The 19,325-nt window shown below is 47.4% G+C and overlaps 1 protein-coding gene across 2 annotated transcripts in view; it reads right to left on the reverse strand.

Moving 5' to 3' along the window:
• Positions 1–19,325, reverse strand: part of Cacna1a (calcium voltage-gated channel subunit alpha1 A) — a 233,803-nt gene that overhangs the window by 48,957 nt on the left and 165,521 nt on the right. For both annotated transcript variants that reach the window (XM_035442551.1, XM_035442550.1), the window contains exons 25-30: positions 18,510–18,609; positions 17,408–17,568; positions 16,320–16,457; positions 14,229–14,430; positions 4,091–4,255; positions 2,339–2,449 (exon numbers count right to left, since the gene is read on the reverse strand). In XM_035442551.1, coding sequence (XP_035298442.1) covers positions 2,339–2,449; positions 4,091–4,255; positions 14,229–14,430; positions 16,320–16,457; positions 17,408–17,568; positions 18,510–18,609 — 877 coding nt within the window. The remainder of the gene's footprint in view (positions 1–2,338; positions 2,450–4,090; positions 4,256–14,228; positions 14,431–16,319; positions 16,458–17,407; positions 17,569–18,509; positions 18,610–19,325) is intronic.

The following is a 19,325-nucleotide window of genomic DNA, read 5'->3' on the forward strand; positions in this document are numbered from 1 at the left end:
ATTTTAAAATGGTAATGCTTTGAGCCAAGTTGCTTCTAACAAGAATATGCTGCTAATGTGTCTAATACTTATGTTTCCACAAACTCTAAGGATTCTTGTAAGTTCCAGGGAGCTGAATTGGATCCAAATAAACAGGTCAGATTCACTCCAGTTATTCAATCTTTCCCTGGTCCCAGGACTCCCTTCCCTCATGTTGGGACTCCTTGGGGAACAACTCCCTCATCTTATAATCATCCCCTCAAGTGACAGGACCTAAGAAAAAAATTTTTTTCTAAACTTAATCTTGTCCTCTGCTCTGCCAACATCTTGCCAGGTCTAAGAGGAGTCAGGGAGTTCTGTATAGCCTGGACTGAAAACAACCAGCCACCCCAGGACTAGCAGCACCCCAACCTTCTCAGGTCCCCCAAAGATGGTCAACACCCCCTACGTCAGCAGGAAGCAGTCTTGAGAATCCGATGCCCTTATTCCTTAACCTGCCATGTCTAACACCCCACCTTTTTAAATAATAAGTAGAGGTGGGAATGAAAGGTTCAGGCTTTAATGCTGTTTGGCTCTACCTCTTTAAGAGACAGACCCTGCCCCCTGACAACAGTCAGGGCACGCACAGGAAAATGTGCTGCGTCTTCACCAGGTCACCTGCCACGCTTGAGGATTCTGGACATGCGTGGAACCTCAGTGCATGTGCAGTCTTCCCTTCATAAGGTCCAACTTCCTGATGCGCGCGCTCTCTCTCTGCTTCTGCTCTCTCTTCTCCCACCTACACGCTCTCTCTGCCTCTCTATGGTGACCAGCCATGGCGGTCAGCTATTAACTCTGTTTCTCTTCTCTCTTTACTCTGCCGTCCCAATAATAAACTGCTTAATATGTCTTTTCCTCTTTTTCTTCAAAAACATAACAAGCACCATCATACCAGCTGTGCATGATACTTTTTTCTTTTTTGGTGGGGGGCAGGGTCTCTCTCATATAGTCTAGGCTAGCCTTAAACTCCTGATCCTACTGCTTCAGCCTTTCAAGAGCTGGGATTCTCAGCATGTGTCTCAAAGCCTGGCTACCACCAGCACTCTGAAGGAATCAACACAAGCTAAACTTGAGGGTATCTGTCTGTCTGTGGGCTCTCCGAAAGCCCTATAAAGATGCTTTTCCTTCTCTCCCTCCCTCCCTCCTTCCTTCCTTCCTTCCTTCCCTCCCTCCCTCCCTCCCTCCCTCCTTCCTTCCTTCCCTCCCTCCTTCTCTCCCTCCCTCCCTCCTTCCCTCCTTCCTTCCTTCCTTCCTTCCTTCCTCCCTCCCTCCCTCCGTTGCTCCCTCCCTCCCTCCCTTTATTCCGTGTTGTCTTGCTATCTAGTATGATGGCTGGCCTGAAGCTTACTATGTGAACAAGTCTGGTCTTGAACTTGTAATCCTCCTGCTTCAGCCTTCAATACTGAGGTTACAGGTGTACCATACCCAGCTTTTTTTTTTAAAGTGGGTTCTACTGCCTGAATTCCTCATGCTTTCAAGCTTGTGAGGCAAGCACTTTATTGATTGAGCCATCTCTTGGCTTTTAGCTTGGGTAACTTAGTGAAACTCTGTCTCAGGATGAAAAATCAGGGGATAGAGACAGCTCAGCGGTTGGGAGTGCTTGCTGCCCTTTTAGAGGACCTGGGTTCAATTCCAGTATCCACATGGCAAAACACAACTGTCTATAATTCTACTCTCAGGGGATTTGCTGACCTCTTCTGACTTCCAAGGGCACCAAGCACACATGTGTTATACAAACATACACGTAAGTAAAACACTAATATATATATATAATATATAATATATATATATTATATATATATACACACACATATATATATATATATAATTAATTTAAAAATCAAGATGAAGTAAAACAACTGTGTTGTGAGGTCTGACTGGTGCTGGGTTATGCTCTAAGCTGTTTTCTCTCCTTTCTTCTATTTCCTTCCCTTCCTTTCTGTCTTACTTCTGATATTTTACTCTACTACAGTCTGGCCTTGAATTCCAGAGCCTCTTGCCTCAGCCTTGCAAGTACTGGGGTGACAGGTGTAATCCACCAGGCCTGGCCAGTGTGACTACTAGAGACTTGTCCTCTGTGGTCGTGGTTTCCTGACACCAGTACCCCTGACCCAGGTCATCTGGAGGACAGATGAATACATGCACCACTAGCCCCTGGTAAATCTAGATTGGGCCTCCCTGGTATTTGTTTCTAGGTCAGCACAAAGCTGTGCAGGCGGGGTATAGGCCTTTGCTGGGGACCAGGTCTTGGGACCCAGAGCACGCACCTTCTCCCACATCCCGAGCACTATGTGCTCCCAGTACCCCAGGTCCTACGTACCAAAATCCCGAAAGCCATGACTTTCAGCACACACTCGAGAGAGAAGAGGGAGGTGAAGACGATGTTGAACACTCGGAGGGCATTTTCATAGGCCACAGAGGCTCCGTAGAACTAGATGGGGAGGAGAGGCAGAGAAGTCAGAGGCCTGGCTGGGAGCCAGGCTGCAGGACTGACCTGAAGGCCCAGAGATGGCAAAGCCCTGAGCCATGAGACAGAGTCTCACTCTGGCCTCAGAATCATGGTAATGATCTCAGCTCAGCCTCCCAAGAGCTGCGATCACACACATGAGCCATGAACCACAGCATCAGCCTTCATTTGTTGCAATTTGTATCTGCTGATACACTGAGCACTTATTTACTGTAAATCATCTCAATGATGTAGCCAAGCTTTCTCATCAATTAAAAAGGCTTTTATATTTACTTTTGTGTTTATATATCCTGTGTCTATAGGCATATATGTTTATGTGTGTGTGTATCATTTGTGTGAATGCCTGTGGAGGCCAAAAAGCTTACAGGTCTTTTAGAGCTGGAGTTACAGGCAGCTGTGAGCCTGCATAAGTACTGGGCACCAAACTCAGGTTTGTATGGAAGGGCAATTAGGACCACTGAGGCCTCTCTATAGCCCTTCTCATTTTTTATTTATTGCTTGGTGCTAGTAATAGAATCTAAAGCCTAATGTATGCCAAGCAACTAGTCTACCACTCAGCCATATCCTTCCTCAATCTTTATGATATTTTTATTTGTTTTTAAAAATTTAGAGGGGCTGGAGAGATGGATCAGTGGTTAAGAGCACTAGATGCTCTTCCAAAGGACCTGGGTTCAATTCCCAGCACTCACATGACAGCTCACAACTGTCTGTAATTAAGTTCCAGGGGATCTGACACCCTCACGCAGACATACATGCAGGCAGAACACATATAATAAAGACATATCATTCAAAATTTTAATTACATATTAGTTATTACGTATGTATGAACACATGCATACATGTGCTGTCAGAGGACAACTTGCAGCAGTTGGTTCTCTCCTTCTACCAAGTGGGTCCTGGGAATTGAAATCCGGTCACCAGGCTTGGTGCAAGTGCCTTTATTACTGAGCCATCTTGCCAGCACTTTGTATTTTTGAGACCAGGCTTTACTGAGTTGTCCAGATTGGTCTTGTATTTGTGACCCTCCTGTCAGCTTCTGACAGCTGGGGCAACAGACATGTGCTACTGTGTTGGCTGAGCCTACTGGTTGGCACCATTACTGAGTTTTTGTAACCTCCAGTGTTCTACTAGTCAAGTAACACAAATCATTTATGGAGAGAGGAAGGCCTGGAGTGTGAGCTCAGTGGTATAGTGATGGCTTAGGATCCCTCAGTGAGGGCTGGGGGTATGGCTCAGAGGCAGCGCCCCTGCCTAGAATGCCCCAGTGAGGGCCTGGTAGCCTTGAGACTCCAGAAGCCCCCATCTCCAACCTAGTCCCATGTTCCACCCAGCACACATTCAAGGCGGATGTCCACTCCTCTCCACGAGGCCCCACTGAGTTCTAAGGCAGCAGGCATCTGACTTTCCAAAGATCAGAGACTGGTGGGACCATGGCGTGTGCAGGTAAGGGTAACACCAGACAACTGCAGAGACCAGCCCCAGACTTGGTTTAAGGTTTCTGGGAGGAGGAAGGAGCTGGCCTGGCAGTGTGGTGGAACAGCAGTGAAGGCTTGCGGTGTTAGAGTGTGGTCTGGCTGGGATGCTGTGAGGGTGGTGGGGGCTCACCTTCATCATTAGCACGATGGTGTTGAGAGCGATCATGGCCATGATGGTGTACTCAAAGGGCGGGGACACCACGAACTGCCACATTCGATACTGGAAGCTCTGCTTGTTCTGGGGCATGTGCCTGGTCAGCGGCTTGGCACTGATGGCAAAGTCGATGCAGGCCCTCTGTGGGAGACGCCAGCACATGAGAAGGGCCAACAGCAGGGAGGCCGGCTGCTTACAACCTCCTCATGCAGCTACCAAGATCCCTTGTTCTGCTGGATCCAGCCTGGCTCCCTGCAGTCCTTGAGGGCTCCTCACAAAAACTGACAGTCTGTTGCCTATGGCAACCTGGGGAGTCAACACACTGCTGCCCGGTTCCCTCCTGGAATCTCCCTGGCAAGCCATAATCCACAGCACCAGTTTGTGGATGAGGAAAGCCAGCTCAGAGAGGCTGGACTTGAGGCGCAACTGTGAATGGCATTAGGCAGTGCCTGCCCTTAGGGTCTGACAGGTCCTTTATTTTCACTCTCCCCACACCTCTCTCTCTCCCCCCCTCTCTCCAGGATTTCATGTAGCCCAGATGGTTCCAAGCTGCCTGTGTAATAAGATGACCTTCTATGGTGCACAGGCTACCCAGGGCTTCCAGGACTCTAAGTAGGGACTCTACCGCCTAAGCTCCATTCCTAGCACCTGTCTCCCCTTTTGGGAAGGGTTCTCACTCTGTAGCCAGTGCTGGCTTCAAAACAGTGGTCCTCTTGCTCCACCTTCTGAGTAATGGGCAGACAGGTCTGCCACCATGGCCAGCTAAACTATTTTTTCTTTCCCTTGTTTCTCCTTGTGTGTAAGGGAGGCTGTGGACACAGGGGAGGATGGGTTGTCCAGTGCTGTGGAGGCAGAGGAGCTGTGCTACAGAACTACAAAGGCTGTGTAGCCTGAAGCCAGGAGGGACTGGCTTGAAAGAGCCATGAGGAGTTTGGCTATTACCAGTTGAAGTCTCCATGGACATCAGGTACTAGAAAACAATACAGAGGGACTGGCATTACTGAGGGACTGGGTATGTTAAGACACTGCTCAGTGCCTAGTTCAGTGAGTCAGACAGGACTGTTCACAGGAGAGTTAAGAAAAAGGTTGATCTTTCCAGGATCTTCAGGCCGTCATGGGGTTTGGGGGTTTTACTGATCTTTATGAGGTAGGAGAGGCTCTGGTGTATATATCTTAAGGACTCACAGTAGCATGAAAATTGGGTTTAGGAAGTACCAAAGCAATTGAGATGAGAGAAAGGCAGACAAAAGGGCCTGATGGGGTCACCTGAAGGCAAATTTGGGAAGGCCTGTATTGAGAGTTCTGAAGGAAAAGTAAAGAAGCCAGATTCAGTGCTTGTGAGACACACCCTGAGCAGCAGTTCACCACAGGGAGGAAGGTGTGACTGCTAGAGCAGTGTGCTGTGTGGGTAGGAAAGACTAAGCATGTACTCATTGTAGACGCTGTCCCCCATGCAAGAAAGTATACTTGAGGGTAGAGACTGTTCACTCAGCTTGGGTATGGCTGAAGGAGAAGCCGAGTGTCAGTGTACACTGTTACTTTCCTGTTAGTGTTACCTTCTGAATCTCACAAACAATGGCACTTTCTTGTAGCAGCAATGGTCAGAGACCCTGGCCCCTCTCACAGCAGGGTCCCATTATTTGATGCTAATCTGGGAATGTCCTACAGATCTGGGAAAGCATCTGGAAGAGCAGAAAGCAGCAGGTAAAGGGTCTGAACAAAAGCCTCCTGTGTGGGTGGAAAAGGCATTCCCAGCTGTCATAAACTTGCAGGAGGCCCTCAGTGCCAAGGGTGGGCTTCCTCCTTGTGCGTAGTTGGCCACAGTGTTCCCAGAGGCCCCACAGAGCATAAAGACCACTGTTACTGCTCTTGGTTGCATGCTAGAAATTGCTAGACCTTGTTGAAGACACTGCATGTTGTGGTTTCAGGACAGAAATGAAGCTGGGATGACTGGAATTCCTCTCACTATTGCTGGCTGCTTTTTGTAGTACCTGAAAGAGTGATATAGGTTGCTGAGGGAAGACTGCCATGAACGATCCTGTTCAGGTATAGACCCCATGTACTACAGTACTAGGCAAGATGCGCTCACTGGTACAACAACGGTACAACTGTTATGTGTGCAACCAGCTGCTATCTGAATGGATTTAAGGCCTGCTTTGCAGGAAAGGACCTCATGTGGTACTGCAAGCCAGGACCAAAATATATGTATTTGGTGAAGTCACAAGTCCCAGTGGATAGTCCACTGCCATTGTTTCAATAAACAGAAGTGATAAGTCAGTCATACTGTCTTCTGAACATTTGTAGTCCATGCCTACAGATGCTGCTGCTGTCAGTTTGGGTTGTGGAGGGACACTTTTTTTTTGGGGGGGTAATAAGTGGTGGTTATTGCAGAGACTTAAAACTGGTCAAGTTTTAGAGAATAAGTGGCTTTTTGTGGCAAAGTGTTCCCATGCTCTGCTGTAAGTGGAGGAACATAGCTATTTATATCACCAGATCCAAGGCTCAGAGAACACTGGTGAAGAGAAGGCAGAAAAAAAAAATGTAAGAGCCAGAGGAAAGTGTGTGGTTATCTGTAGTTCTTTCCTATGAAAACTCTGGCTCTTTAAGCAAGGAAGAAGGCTCACAAGGCTCAGGAAGCTCGGGAAACTGACAGGACTAAGGCAGCACAGGAAGCTCACACGACTAAGGTCACAAAGGTATATTCAGTAGGCTTCTCCACAATGTTATGTAGTAAAGAACTGTTGAAGAGCCTTTTCCATATAGCTGCCTGAAAAGTGTGCGGGGAGCTCCAAGAATGGATACAGCTCTCATGAGGCATCACCTATGCTGATGTGGGCTTTTTGGTGATACAGTTGTCTTGAAGTCAACTATGTTTCTGTAAGTAACCCCAATAAGCTAGCAGGTTCATACAGCTAGACCTGGGTGGCTAGACTGTCTCTTTGATTTGTCCTTGGTGTGCTATCTGGAGGTGAACAGACATCTGTTTATATATCCTAAGAGAAAAATCATATAGTTACTCTGGGAGGAACCAAGGGCTAGATTGTGGGCTAGACCACAGCACACTACTCTTTGCTCTGAAGTATCTTGGAAGAAGGTTGTGTGTGAGCTTGGCCAACACAGATAAAGAAGGCATGGGCAGGACCACAGAATAGGACTTGCAGCATGAGCAAGAAATCAGACCCTTCATGGATACATGGGGTTGCTTGTCATTGTACCACAACTGCATCTAGGAAGACTGATATATCCTCCCTATATCTGATGTGTGTATGTCCCCGCCACCCCCAACCTGGAAACCAAGGAGAGCTACCTTGCAGACTGTCCCATGCTTGGGAACATTTGCTGCTGTTCTGTTCCAGATTTTTTCCCACAAGTTGGTTGTATTAGGTTTCAAACCCAGGACACATAGCTAACTGAGGTACCCATTAACATATCAAAGTGGACCTCACACCAGGTTCTCCCTGCATCCCTCAGTCCCTACCTGTTAAAGGATATGGATGGCACACCCCAGCCCCTATCTTAAACTTCTCCAGCCCAGGGGCTGGGCTGCCTTCCTCCTAGCTGCTCTTCCCTATACAATGTAGCCATTTCAGTTACCTAGATTTTTGGTCTATCCTTTACTCTCTTGGCCAGTCTCTTGGCTCAGGCTACCCATCTTGGTTGGTGGTTCCTCGCCCCTCTCTTCACATGGCCTGGCTCAGGGTCATGTTCACTCTGGACTCTCCTAGATATCCCTGCCTCTGGCTATGCTCTCCCTTTTATCTATAATAACCCTCCCCTCCACCATACCTAGGAGCAGTCATGTCCTTCCTTCCTTCCTTCCTTTTTTTTTTCGAGACAGGGTTTCTCTGTGTAGCTTTGGAGCCTGTCCTGGCACTCGCTCTGGAGACCAGGCTGGCCTCAAACTCAGAGATCCGCCTGCCTCTGCCTCCCGAGTGCTGGGATTAAAGGCATGCACCACCAACGCCCGGCATGTCCTTCCTTTTTAATTTCATTTTTTTTCATTCATACGGTACCCATAGCCGGGACTGGCATGAGCTCCCTTCCAAGGAACTGGGCTGCTCTGAACCAAGCTGCTGATCTGTCTCTCCTAAGGTCTGTTTCCACTGACTCCTGTCATCCATCAAATTTGACCCCAAATTCTAGAGTCCGCTGTCTCACTACTTCTCCCCGCAACACCCACATGCTCTAACCACGCCTGTCCTTGTCTATGCCATGAATGTATCTCTGACTCCTAGGGCCTTCTCCATCTCCCATGGAACCCAGCCACCTGGACACTGGCTTCACATCGCAGCTCCACCGGCTACATCTGTCTGGATCTCTCTACCAAAGACACTTACTGTCTCCCTTTTCCCCTGCTCGCCCATCTCTCTTGACTGGGTAAGTGTCACCCCAAGCTGCCTGCTTTGTCTACTATTACTACAAAAGCCACACCAGGGTGCCAGGAAGCTCCTCTCGCCCTACTTAGGCCCCAGTCACATGGGAAGGGACACCTTTCCTCTGGGATTTGGAACACTTTTCTCTCTGACAAGTTTCCCACTCTGCTTGGGGACGCCCTGGATGGAAATTCTTGTCACAAGATTTTATCCACTTCAGTTCAGCTAGCTCTCCCTCACCTCCTCTGGGAGCTGCAGGTCTGCCTGAGGCAGTCTGAGGCCCTTTTCCTTGCTTCTTCCCACTCTGCTTACTCTATCTCTTTGTACCTTCCTCAGCCTACGCAAGTTTTTGTTTGTTTGTTTGTTTGTTTTTTGTTTCTTTCTCCTAGGAGCTGCAGTCCCACCTGCTGTCCCACTATGTGATTTCTCTGCCTGCTGTCCCCCTATGTGATCTCTCTACCTGCTGTCCCACTATGTGATTTCTCTGCCTGCTGTCCCACTATGTGATTTCTCTGCCTGCTGTCCCACTATGTGATCTCTCTACCTGCCATCCTGCCTATCTCCTGTGATCTTTTGCCTTGCTCCTACCACTTCTCTGTTTTTTTTTTTTTTTTTTTTTTTAGGCATATATGATGCTTTGTAACCCTGCTCCCTCTCAGCTCCTTCCTGCAACTTCCTTAAGCCTGTCTGGCCTGTGTGACTCTGTTCTCTCATATCTCAGCTCCCACTTACGGTCCTGTCCACAGTTTTTGCTCTCAGCCCCCTCTTAAAGTGGCCTGCTCTGTCTCTCAGAGGCCCTTCCAGGTCTCTCTTCACTTGCCCAGAACTCCTCCTTCAGCTTCACTAAGCCAGTGCCCCTCACCTAAGGATGCACTTTCTCTTGGTGCTAATAGAAATCCCTCCAGCAGTCTTGTCCTTTGAACCCTCTCTTCCTCCAAGACTCAGATCTTATTGCAACAGCTTTTGTTACAGATCCACGGCCAAACATTGGCACACTTGATTTCCAAATCCTCACAAATCGTTAACAACTGCCACTGCATAAACAAATGATCCCCAAATCTCTCTTATCTAAACTAGCTCTGCTCCACACTTCCCACTCTTAAAATCTTTTATCTCTATGATTTGTCTGCACTCTGCTCTCAAAGTCTCTTAAGACTACACCGTAAATTGTATGTCAGGATTTGTAAGTTCATTGGGTACGGTTAAAAAATATTATAAAATCTGCAACAAAGAAGTCAGCTTAAAACTTGTAACAAGCCGGGCAGTGGTGGCGCACGCCTTTAATCCCAGCACTCGGGAGGCAGAGGCAGGCAGATCTCTGTGAGTTCGAGACCAGCCTGGTCTACAAGAGCTAGTTCCAGGACAGCCTCCAAAGCCACAGAGAAACCCTGTCTCGAAAAACCAAAAAACAAAAACAAAAACAAAAAAAACACCTTGTAACAAAAGGTTGAGTCTTAATTTGCTATATGTGACTCAACCCTTATTTAGAAAAATACATCTACTTACTGTTCATGTAACTTGACTTCAACTCATATCTAAAAAATGATCTACAAAAATTGATATTTTAAATAACAGCTCCGTGGCTGGCAGCCATCTTTACTAGGGTTAAAAGGTATATGCCATGGGACTTAACCACCATCTTATGATGACCATATAAAATAAACCAATTAAGGCAACACCTATACTTCTTTTTAGTCCTACTGAGCCCTCTGTTTCCCCTTTTGGACTAATGAAACAACAACAGGGGTCTCCAAAATATTTTGGATTGGTATGGATTATGATGGTAAAATTTTAAGGTTATACAGGTCTACTTGGATGAACAAAGCTGACTTAGAGACTTACAGCTAACTACTTATGTCTTTGCTAACTTCAACTCCAGGCTTCTAGAAAACTAAGATAACAAAAGTGTGTTTGATAAATAAGGTATATTAGATAATAAGGTCTATAAATTCCTAAGGTCTACTCAGGGTCACAGTAATGGCCATCTAGCTTCATGGTCTCTGCTCACTTTGTTAAGTTTTTATTACACTTTAGCTATCTGGATAAACTGAGTCACACAAAAAACTGATATTCCATAATGGTGCCCTATAAAAGGATCAGAAGAGTTTCCAGTCTCCCTATGGACTGTATGTATGGCTTAAAGCTTTATTTTGATACTAAAAGTAATTCATTAAATATTCAACTCAAATTTTTAAGGCTCAAACTTAATAGGGATAAAGCTGTAAATTCCTAATTTCATAAAAGCTACCAACTTAAACCATTATAAATAATTAAAACATTCGGGGGCTGGAGAGATGGCTCAGAGATTATGAGCAGTGGCTGCTCTTCCAGAGGTCCTGAGTTCAATTCCCAGCAACCACATGGTGGCTCACAACCATCTACAATGAGATCTTGTGCCCTCTTCTGGTGTGCAGATATACATGGAAGCAGAATGTCGTATACATAATAAATAAATAAAATTAAAAAATAATTAAAACATTCAAGTTAATGTGTTTTCAAAGTTTAGCCTAGAACAAGTAACTAAATCAGGTATTCTTAATAAATAGATGGTCCTTAAATTTTTCAGAGAGCTGCTGAATATGGCATTTAAAATGTTTAATAAAATAGATTCCCACACATTCACTGTCATCTCCCTGTAGTACAACTGAAGAGCTGACTGGACCACGAGGTTTTGTTCCTGGCTTTCAGAAAACCAATGCCAAGACCCCTCCTAGTGTCCACATCGTCCTCTGGCAGGAGCACCTGTCCATCTGCCTCCCACCTGCCCTTTGTACCCCCTGGGGTCCCATATCCTACCTCCTACCCCTCCCTGCCCATCTCCTCCACAAAGAAGCTGAACCCTTTCTGCATAAAACCAGCAATTATAAATACTTTTTTAAATGTACAAAACATAAAAACAAAACACAGTTTTAGAAAAAGACAAGAAGAGAAACAGAGAGAGTGCGTGTGTGCAAGAGGTTGTGAGCGGGGCTTCAAGGTGTTGAAAATCCCTGCAAGTGTGCACTGAGAAATTTATCTACAGGTCGTTTGACAAAAATGAACAATATCCTATTAACTGTATATACTGTTTTATTGTAAATTGTGGATTGTATATTACATTCTGTAAACCTGCTGTGGTTCCGTGGTGTGCAAATTCGCATGGTGGTGGAGGGGAGAACCTCTTGGGAGCTTTTTTTTTCTTTTCCTTTTTCTTTTTTACTTTTTTGGGTTTTATCTTTTGTTGTTATTGTTGTTTTCTGTTGGCAGGACACACCCAAAGATCCAAGTTTGTGTTAAAAAGAAATGAAAAAAAGCAAATAAATTAAATAAATAAATAAATAAATAAAATAGCTTCCCAATAATAGACATGCCAGCTTCTACAGGGAACCCTATGGTCTACAGAGAAGACAGATGGGGAACAATGATTCCACCTGAATTGTGACAGTAACCAATGGGCAAAACCAAGCCTCTACCCAAACTATGGACACTATAGAGTTGACTGTCCTGCTCTGCCTCATCATAGTAAGGTCAGTTCTCCCAAGTTCCTTCTCCACAGAAAATCTGTCAGACAGGGGTCTGGCAGCAGAAGGCCAAGGCTGCTCTGTGTGGCATCTGAAGACTAAATGCTGTCCTATATGTAGCTGCCTCCAACAAAGCACTGAGCTCATAGAAGCCTAGGGCAACCCTCTAGGTAGTGGGTAAGTCTCTGTCATTTTAATCAATACATATGCCATTCGGATTATATTTCCAGCTATAATTTATCCTTCTCAGATCTCTATTGATATTTACTAACTGTAGCTTTAACAGCAGCAATTTCAAAGCGGATGCATGCAGCCGGGTGGTGGTGGCGCACACCTTTAATTCCAGCGCTCAGGAGGCAGAGGCAAGGGGACCTTTATGGGTTCAGGCCAGTCTGATCTATAGAGTTCTAGGACAGCCAGAACTACATAGAGACACTGTCTAAAAAAACCAACCAACCAAACAACCAAACAACCCCCCAAGAAAACAACAACAGAACAAAAAAACAAACAATGGTAATGCTAACATATCTAAAAACTCTTTATAAACTGAGACAATTCTTTTAAGCTTTAGAGAACTGAATTGAATCTGCCTCTCACAGGTCAAATGGAGTACCTATAATTACTGCTAAATTTCCCTACCTGCCTATTCCTGAGTTAAGATCTCTCCTCCTTTCCCTGGTCTTGGGACTTCCCTGGTCCTGCAACTACCTTGAGGTCTCAAATGTACATGCTGGATAAAAAACTTTCCCCATCAGATTTCCAAACAACTACTGCAAACCACTCCAAACTAACCAGCCAGCCCAACATGCTTCTGATGGAATTCCAACCATCCTGAGCCTCTGGATCCAGCAGCTAGTTCCAAGTGGTGGTTTGAAAGAAGATGGATGGTCCCCAACGGAGTGGCACTATTAGGAGGTGTGGCCTTGTTACAGTAGGTGTGGCCTTGTTGGAGGAAGTCTGTCACTATGGTGGTGGGATTTGAGTTCTCCTATTCTCAAACTACTCCCAGTGTCACAGGCCACCTCCTGTTGCCTTTTGATCAAGATGTAGTCAGCACCATGTCTGCCTGCATGCCACCATGTTTCCTGCCATGATGATAATGAACTGAACCTCTGAACTGTAAGTGAGTCACCCCAATTTATAAGAGTTGCTGTGGTCATGGTATCTCCTCACAGCAACAGAAGCCCTAACTAAGACACCCTAGGTGGTCCAGCCTCACAGACTGGACCAATAAGGCCTATACTTTTCTAGCCCCAGATGGTCCTGCAGAGCCTGAATAACCAGTGAAACACCCTGCTCTTTCAGGCCTTGGCCAGCATTCCATCTGTCTTGGGTTCCCAATGTCATCAGGAAGCAGTCATAGAAAAGATTGTATGTCCTCCCCCCAATCACTGATTAGCAACAAAAACCCTGGGATGTTAGGTCTCAAACTCGGGACAAATGGCTAACTGGGGTGCCTATTTAACATATCAGAGCAAACCTGGCTGCCAGGTTTTCCCAGAATCCCTCAGTCCCTACCTGTTACAGGGTATGGCTGGCATACCCCAATTCCTACCCTAAACTCCCCAGCCCAGGGGCTGAACTGTCCTTCCCTATACAATCCAGCCATTTTGGTTACCTGGCATTTTTGGTCTACCCTACACCCTCTTGGCCAGTCTCTTGACCCAGGCCACCCCTTTTGGCCCCTCTTGGAGAGGTCCTCATCTCCTCTTTCTCTTCCCCCTCTCCTCACATGGTCTGGGTCAGGGTCATGTTCACTCTGAACTCTCCCTGATGTCCCTGCTTCAAGCTATGCTCTCTCTTTTAATCTACAACAAACCACCTCCTTCACCATATCTAGGAATAGTCACATCCTTCCTTTTTTCTTTTTCTTTCTAGACAGGGTTTCCCAGTAGTTATGGAGGCTGTCCTGGAACTTACCCTGCAGACCAGGCTGGCCTCAAACTCACAGAGATCTGCCTGCCTCTATCTCTAGAATGCTGGGATTCAAGGTGTGTGCCAGTACCACTGCCCAGCTGACATCCTAACTTTTTTAATTTCTTTTTTTTTTCATTCAGTTTTCTTGCTCTGTATGTGTGTGCACCTGAGAGTGAGCAAGCGAGTGAGCGAGAAAGAGAGCGTGTGTGTGTGTGTGTGTGTGTGTGTGTGTGTGTGTGTGTGAGAGAGAGAGAGAGAGAGAGAGAGAGAGAGAGAGAGAGAGAGAGAGAGAGAGAGAGAGAGAGAGAGAGAAGGTCTGTGTACCTCATTTTTTTCCAGGCTGTACTCCTCCATCATCTTGTCCCCCTGCTCCTGAAAGGTGATAATGATCAAGGCCACAAAGATGTTGACGAAGAAGAAGGGAAACACTACAAAGTACACCACGTAGAAGATGGACATCTCCATGCGGTACCCGGGGCTGGGGCCCTGGTTCTCAAAAGTGGCATCCACAGAGTGCTTGAGGACCCTGTGAAGTGTGGGAAGGAGACAGGAGAGGGGATGGGGAGGGCAGAGGCACAGGAGTGGAGAGAACAAGAGGAATGGAAAAGAAATAAACCCAGTCAATGCCTTCTGAGAAGCACGGGTTTGATTATGTGCCAGATGATGCTGGACATTCCTGGAGACTCTTCTAAAAACCACTCATCTAGAGCCAGGTTTGTGGTGACAGAGTAGGTAGGGCATCTTGGAAGCAGACGCCAGTCAGTAGGTGGGGCATTTACACACAGGTGGTGGTGGGTGTGAAGGAGGTTCAGGAGCAATGAGTGTAGGAGTGTGGTCAAAGAGATTACAGGGTGTGCACTGTGCAAAAATTCTCTTGGTGGGGCTTGGTGCCTTGAATGTGTGAGGCCCTTGGTTCTATTCCCAGCACTCGAACGCATGTTCTAATCACCCCCCCCCCCACGTTGTGTCTGGTGAATGCAGTGCTCATTGACTGTTTTTTGCTCTGTAAATAATCTCTAATCAATGAAAGAGATTGGTGTCTAAGAAGTGCCTATGTGGTAAATGTGTATGCTCACTGTGGTGAACATGGGTACCTTGTTTGGACAAATCATTTCTGTGTGACTATGACTTTCCTTTTGGCTTTTTGAGACAGGGTTTCTCTGTGGCTTTCGAGGCTGTCCTGGCACTCACTCTGGAGACCAGGCTGGCCTCAAACTCACAGAGATCCACCTGCCTCTGCCTCCTGAGTGTTGTGCACCACCACTGCCTGGTTTCAATTTATCTTTAATTGTGTGTGAGTGCACATATGAGGCAGATGAGTGCAGGCATCCACAGAGGCCAGAGGACATGCTGAATCCCCTGGAGCAGGTGGCATGAGCCACCAGACTTGGGTGCTGGGAACTGCTCAGGTCTTCTATAAGAACTGCAAGCACGCCTGGTCTACAGAGGGAGTTCCAGGACAGCCTCCAAAGTAATACAGAGAAACCCTACCTCGAAAAAACCCCAAAAGAATTGCAAGCACTCTTGCCCACTGGGCCCCACATTTAAATGTATTTGTTTGTGTGTGCCATATGGAGGTCAGAAGATAACTTTTGGGAGTTGGTTCCTTCCTTCCACCAGCTCCTTTGCCTGCTGAGCTACCTTGCTGACCCTGCCTTATTCCTGGACACAGGGTCTCTCATTGAACCTGGAGCTTGCTGGTTTAGCTAGGCTGGATAGCCACTGAGCTCCTAGGATTAGTGTTGGGGTTTGAGGTGTATGTCTCCATGCCTGGCTGTTCTGTGGGTGATGGAATTCAAACTCAGGCATTTTACCAACTGACTCATCCCCTCAGCACCAAGGCTCTTTCTTTCTTCTTAATTTTTATTTTTATTTTATTTTATTTTGGTTTTTCGAGACAGGGTTTCTCTGTGTAGCTTTGGAGTCTATCCTGACACTCGCTCTGGAGACCAGGCTGGCCTCGAACTCACAGAGATCCGCCTGCCTCTGCCTCCCGAGTGCTGGGATTAAAGGCGTGCGCCACCAACGCCTGGCTTTTATTTTTAAAATTATTTTTTAAAGATTTATTTATTATGTATACAGTGTTCTGCCTGCATGTATGCATGCACACCAGAAGAGGGCACCAAATCTCATGTGGCTGCTGGGTCTCACTGTGCAGCCCCAGCTAGAGCTCAATTGTGGCATCAAGCTCACAAAGAACCCCCTGTTTCTGTCAGTAGGGATGTTAGGGTTAAAGTCATGGCCCCCATGACAGTAAGGCTGTTGTTTCTAAGTTTGTGTTTGTATCTGTGCTGCTGGAGCAGTAACCTGGGCTTCCCAACAGCTAGGCCAGACTCTGGCACCTGTTACTGTCCCCCGCCCCCTGCTCCCCGCTCCTGGGGTCCCAGCCCTTGCCCTTCAGTGTGGGCCACTCACTGCGGCCAGCCCTCGCCCGTGGACACTGTGAAGAGAGTAAGCAGGGCCCAGAGCACGTTGTCGTAGTGGAACTCATACTTCTTCCACTCCCGGTCCCGGGCCTTCACTTCGTTCTTCTCGTACAGGAGGTACTTGCCTCTGTCACAGAGAGCTGGTTAGTCAGCAGGGCGCCACCACCTCCCTAAGGCCATTTGTGTTGCCTGGAGGCGCACAGCGCTGTCCCTGTGGGAGCCGAGACCCTGGCTTGAGTGTGGGTATGGGGACACAGACAGAACGGGGAGGCAAACACAGGGACACTCTACTTGAGGGCACTTACACTGCAAAAGGCAACAGCTACTCCTTTCAGAGCAGGAAGGAGTGAGTTTCAAATACCACCCAAGGGTCTAGGATCCTCTTTGTATGACAGGGTTTCATAATATAGCCCAGGCTGGTGGGGAATTTTGGCTCTCACTGCCTGAGTGTCCCAAGCAGTGGGATGACAGGCCTGTGCCACTGCACCCGGAAAGCATCTGAACAGAGTTGCTCAGACAGGACCCAAGGAGGGACTATGGCTTCGTGTTAAGAGCCCCACCTAATCAAGTCCCTGGGAAATTAGGAGAATGGCTTAACCTTGTTTGTGGACCCAAACTCTCAAACTGTTTCCCATTTGCTTTTATGAGACAGGGTCTCTCTGTGTAGCTCAGGCTGGTCTGGACCTCTCCACCCTCCCATCGTAGCTTGCTGAGGGCTGGGGTGACAGGTCTGTGCCTCACGAGTCACAAAGGTCTTTTACTTCTTCCTTGTTACTAACTTTTCATGCCAGGGAGTGGGCCTGCACCTTGCTTTGTACACACCAAGCATGCACAATATTTTTTGAGACTAGAGCTCACTCTGTAAGCCAGGTTGGTCTCAAAGTTCAGGGCAATCACCCTGCCTCAGCCTCTGAGTGCCGAGGTCCTAGGTGTGTACTGCTACACCCAGCTTTACAAATCCCACTCCAGACCCAAGCTGATTCAGAGTCATTTCTCTGCCTCAGTGTCTGGACCACCGACCTCATACCTCACCCTCCCCTGTCTGCCATGGTGTCCCAGAAGTCATGGCCCACCCACCGACAGTCTCTCTCGAATTCCTTGGACTCATCTGTGCAGTGAAAGAACTTGCCCTTGAAGAGCTGCACAGCCACCACAGCAAAGATGAACATGAAGAGCATGTACACAATGAGGATGTTGAAGACGTTCTTGAGGGAATTCACCACACAGTCAAACACAGCCTGCGTCAGAAGAAGAGGCGTGAGGTTGGAAGCACGGCTGCTCCCTCTATACCTGAGGCACCTGTAGGCTCTAACAGCTGGGTTGAAAATATTGGAGGAAGATGGACTTTTCCTATCCTTGTCCCTAACATCAGTATGGTGGCTGTGCACACAGTAGGTGTCTTGTTCCAGGCACTTCACAGCCATTTTCTGGACAGGGTCTCATGTAGCCCAGGTGGGCCTTAAAAGGATGACCTTGATTTTCTGATCCTCTGCCTCCACCACAATTCAAATCACTGGCTATGGAACCCAGTGCTTCTTGTACACTAGGCACTCTGCCAACTGAGATACATCCCCATGTCCCACATTTGTAGATAGCTCTGCTGGCCTGGAACTAGTGCCTCCTCAACCGGGGTCTACCCTGTCTCTGCCGCTGACCCACCAAAAGGAGTTGAGCTGACTTAGGGCAGATTCTGCCAGCCAACCCCTTTGCTGCCATCTGCTGGACAAGTCTAGTAAGTACCCCCATATACAAAGCTATGAAGTAACTAGCATCTCCTTCAACGTGGGTTTCTCTGTGTAACCCTGGCTGTCCTAGAACTCACTCTGTAGACTAGGTTGGCTTTGAACTCACAAAGATCCACCTGCCTCTGCCTCCCAAGAGCTGGGATTAAAGGTGTGCGCCACCCCTGCCTGGCTCCCTCAATGTGTTTGAGACAGGGGTCCCCTGTGGATCCAGGCTTACCTTTAAGTTGGAATTGTTTTCCCTTAGCCACAAGTGTTGGGATCCCAAGTGTACACCATGGTCTGTTTCTCAGTGTGGTGTTCTGGAGCAATGTGTGACCTTCCCTCCAACCCCAGCCCTAGGGACCTCTTTCTCTTCCAGCCCCAGCCGCAGCCCCAGGGACTTTTCTCTCTTCCAGCCCCAGCCCCAGGGATCTCTCCTCCAACCCCAGTCTCACCTTTAGCTTCGGCAGTCGCTTGATGGTCTTTAGAGGTCGTAGCACCCGAAGAACTCGTAGAGACTTAATGGTGTTGATGTCTTTTCCTTTGCTATTGCCACTGCCGGGGGAATGTCAGGGTTGGGGAGGGAGGAGATGGAGTGGAAGTCAGGCTGGGGAGGGGCCTATGTGGTCCCCCGCCTTACCCAGGGCCCAAACACAAATCCTAGAGTCACATTTGTCTGATGTCTTCACACCCAAGCCCCAGAGGGTGCTGCTCCAAGTGTTCACTGTTCACTGGGGGCAGGAGGGGGTGGCTTTTTAGTCAGACCTTATCACCTCACACATCTCTTTTCTTTCTTTTTCTTTTCTTTTCTTTCTTTCTTTCTTTTTTTTTTTTTTTTTTGTTTTTGACACAGGATTTCTCTGTGTAGCTTTGGAGCCTATCCTGGCACTCGCTCTTGTAGACCAGGCTGGTCTCAATCTCACAGAGATCTGCCTGCCTCTGCTTCCCGGGATTAAAGGTGTGTGCCACCAACACCCGGACCATCTTTCTATTTTCTGTCTTTTTACACATACCGATCACCATTTCATTCTACTGAGGATCCTCCCCAAATCTGAGTTCTTAAAGAGCAAGGCAGACTTTTTGATTTGGCATACCAAGGCCCTTTGCAGTCTAGCCCAACTCACTGCTGCACAGCCTAACCTCTGGCCACAGTCCCTGGCTTTCTAATAAAATTTTTTTTGGAGACAGGGTCTTACTGTGTAGCCCTGGAACAGACAATGTAGGCCAGGTTGGCTTTTTTTTGTTTCCCCTTCTGAATGCTGGGTTAAAAG

Source organism: Cricetulus griseus, chromosome 3 (genome assembly GCF_003668045.3).
Source record: "Cricetulus griseus strain 17A/GY chromosome 3, alternate assembly CriGri-PICRH-1.0, whole genome shotgun sequence".
Classification (NCBI taxonomy): Eukaryota; Metazoa; Chordata; class Mammalia; order Rodentia; family Cricetidae; genus Cricetulus; species Cricetulus griseus.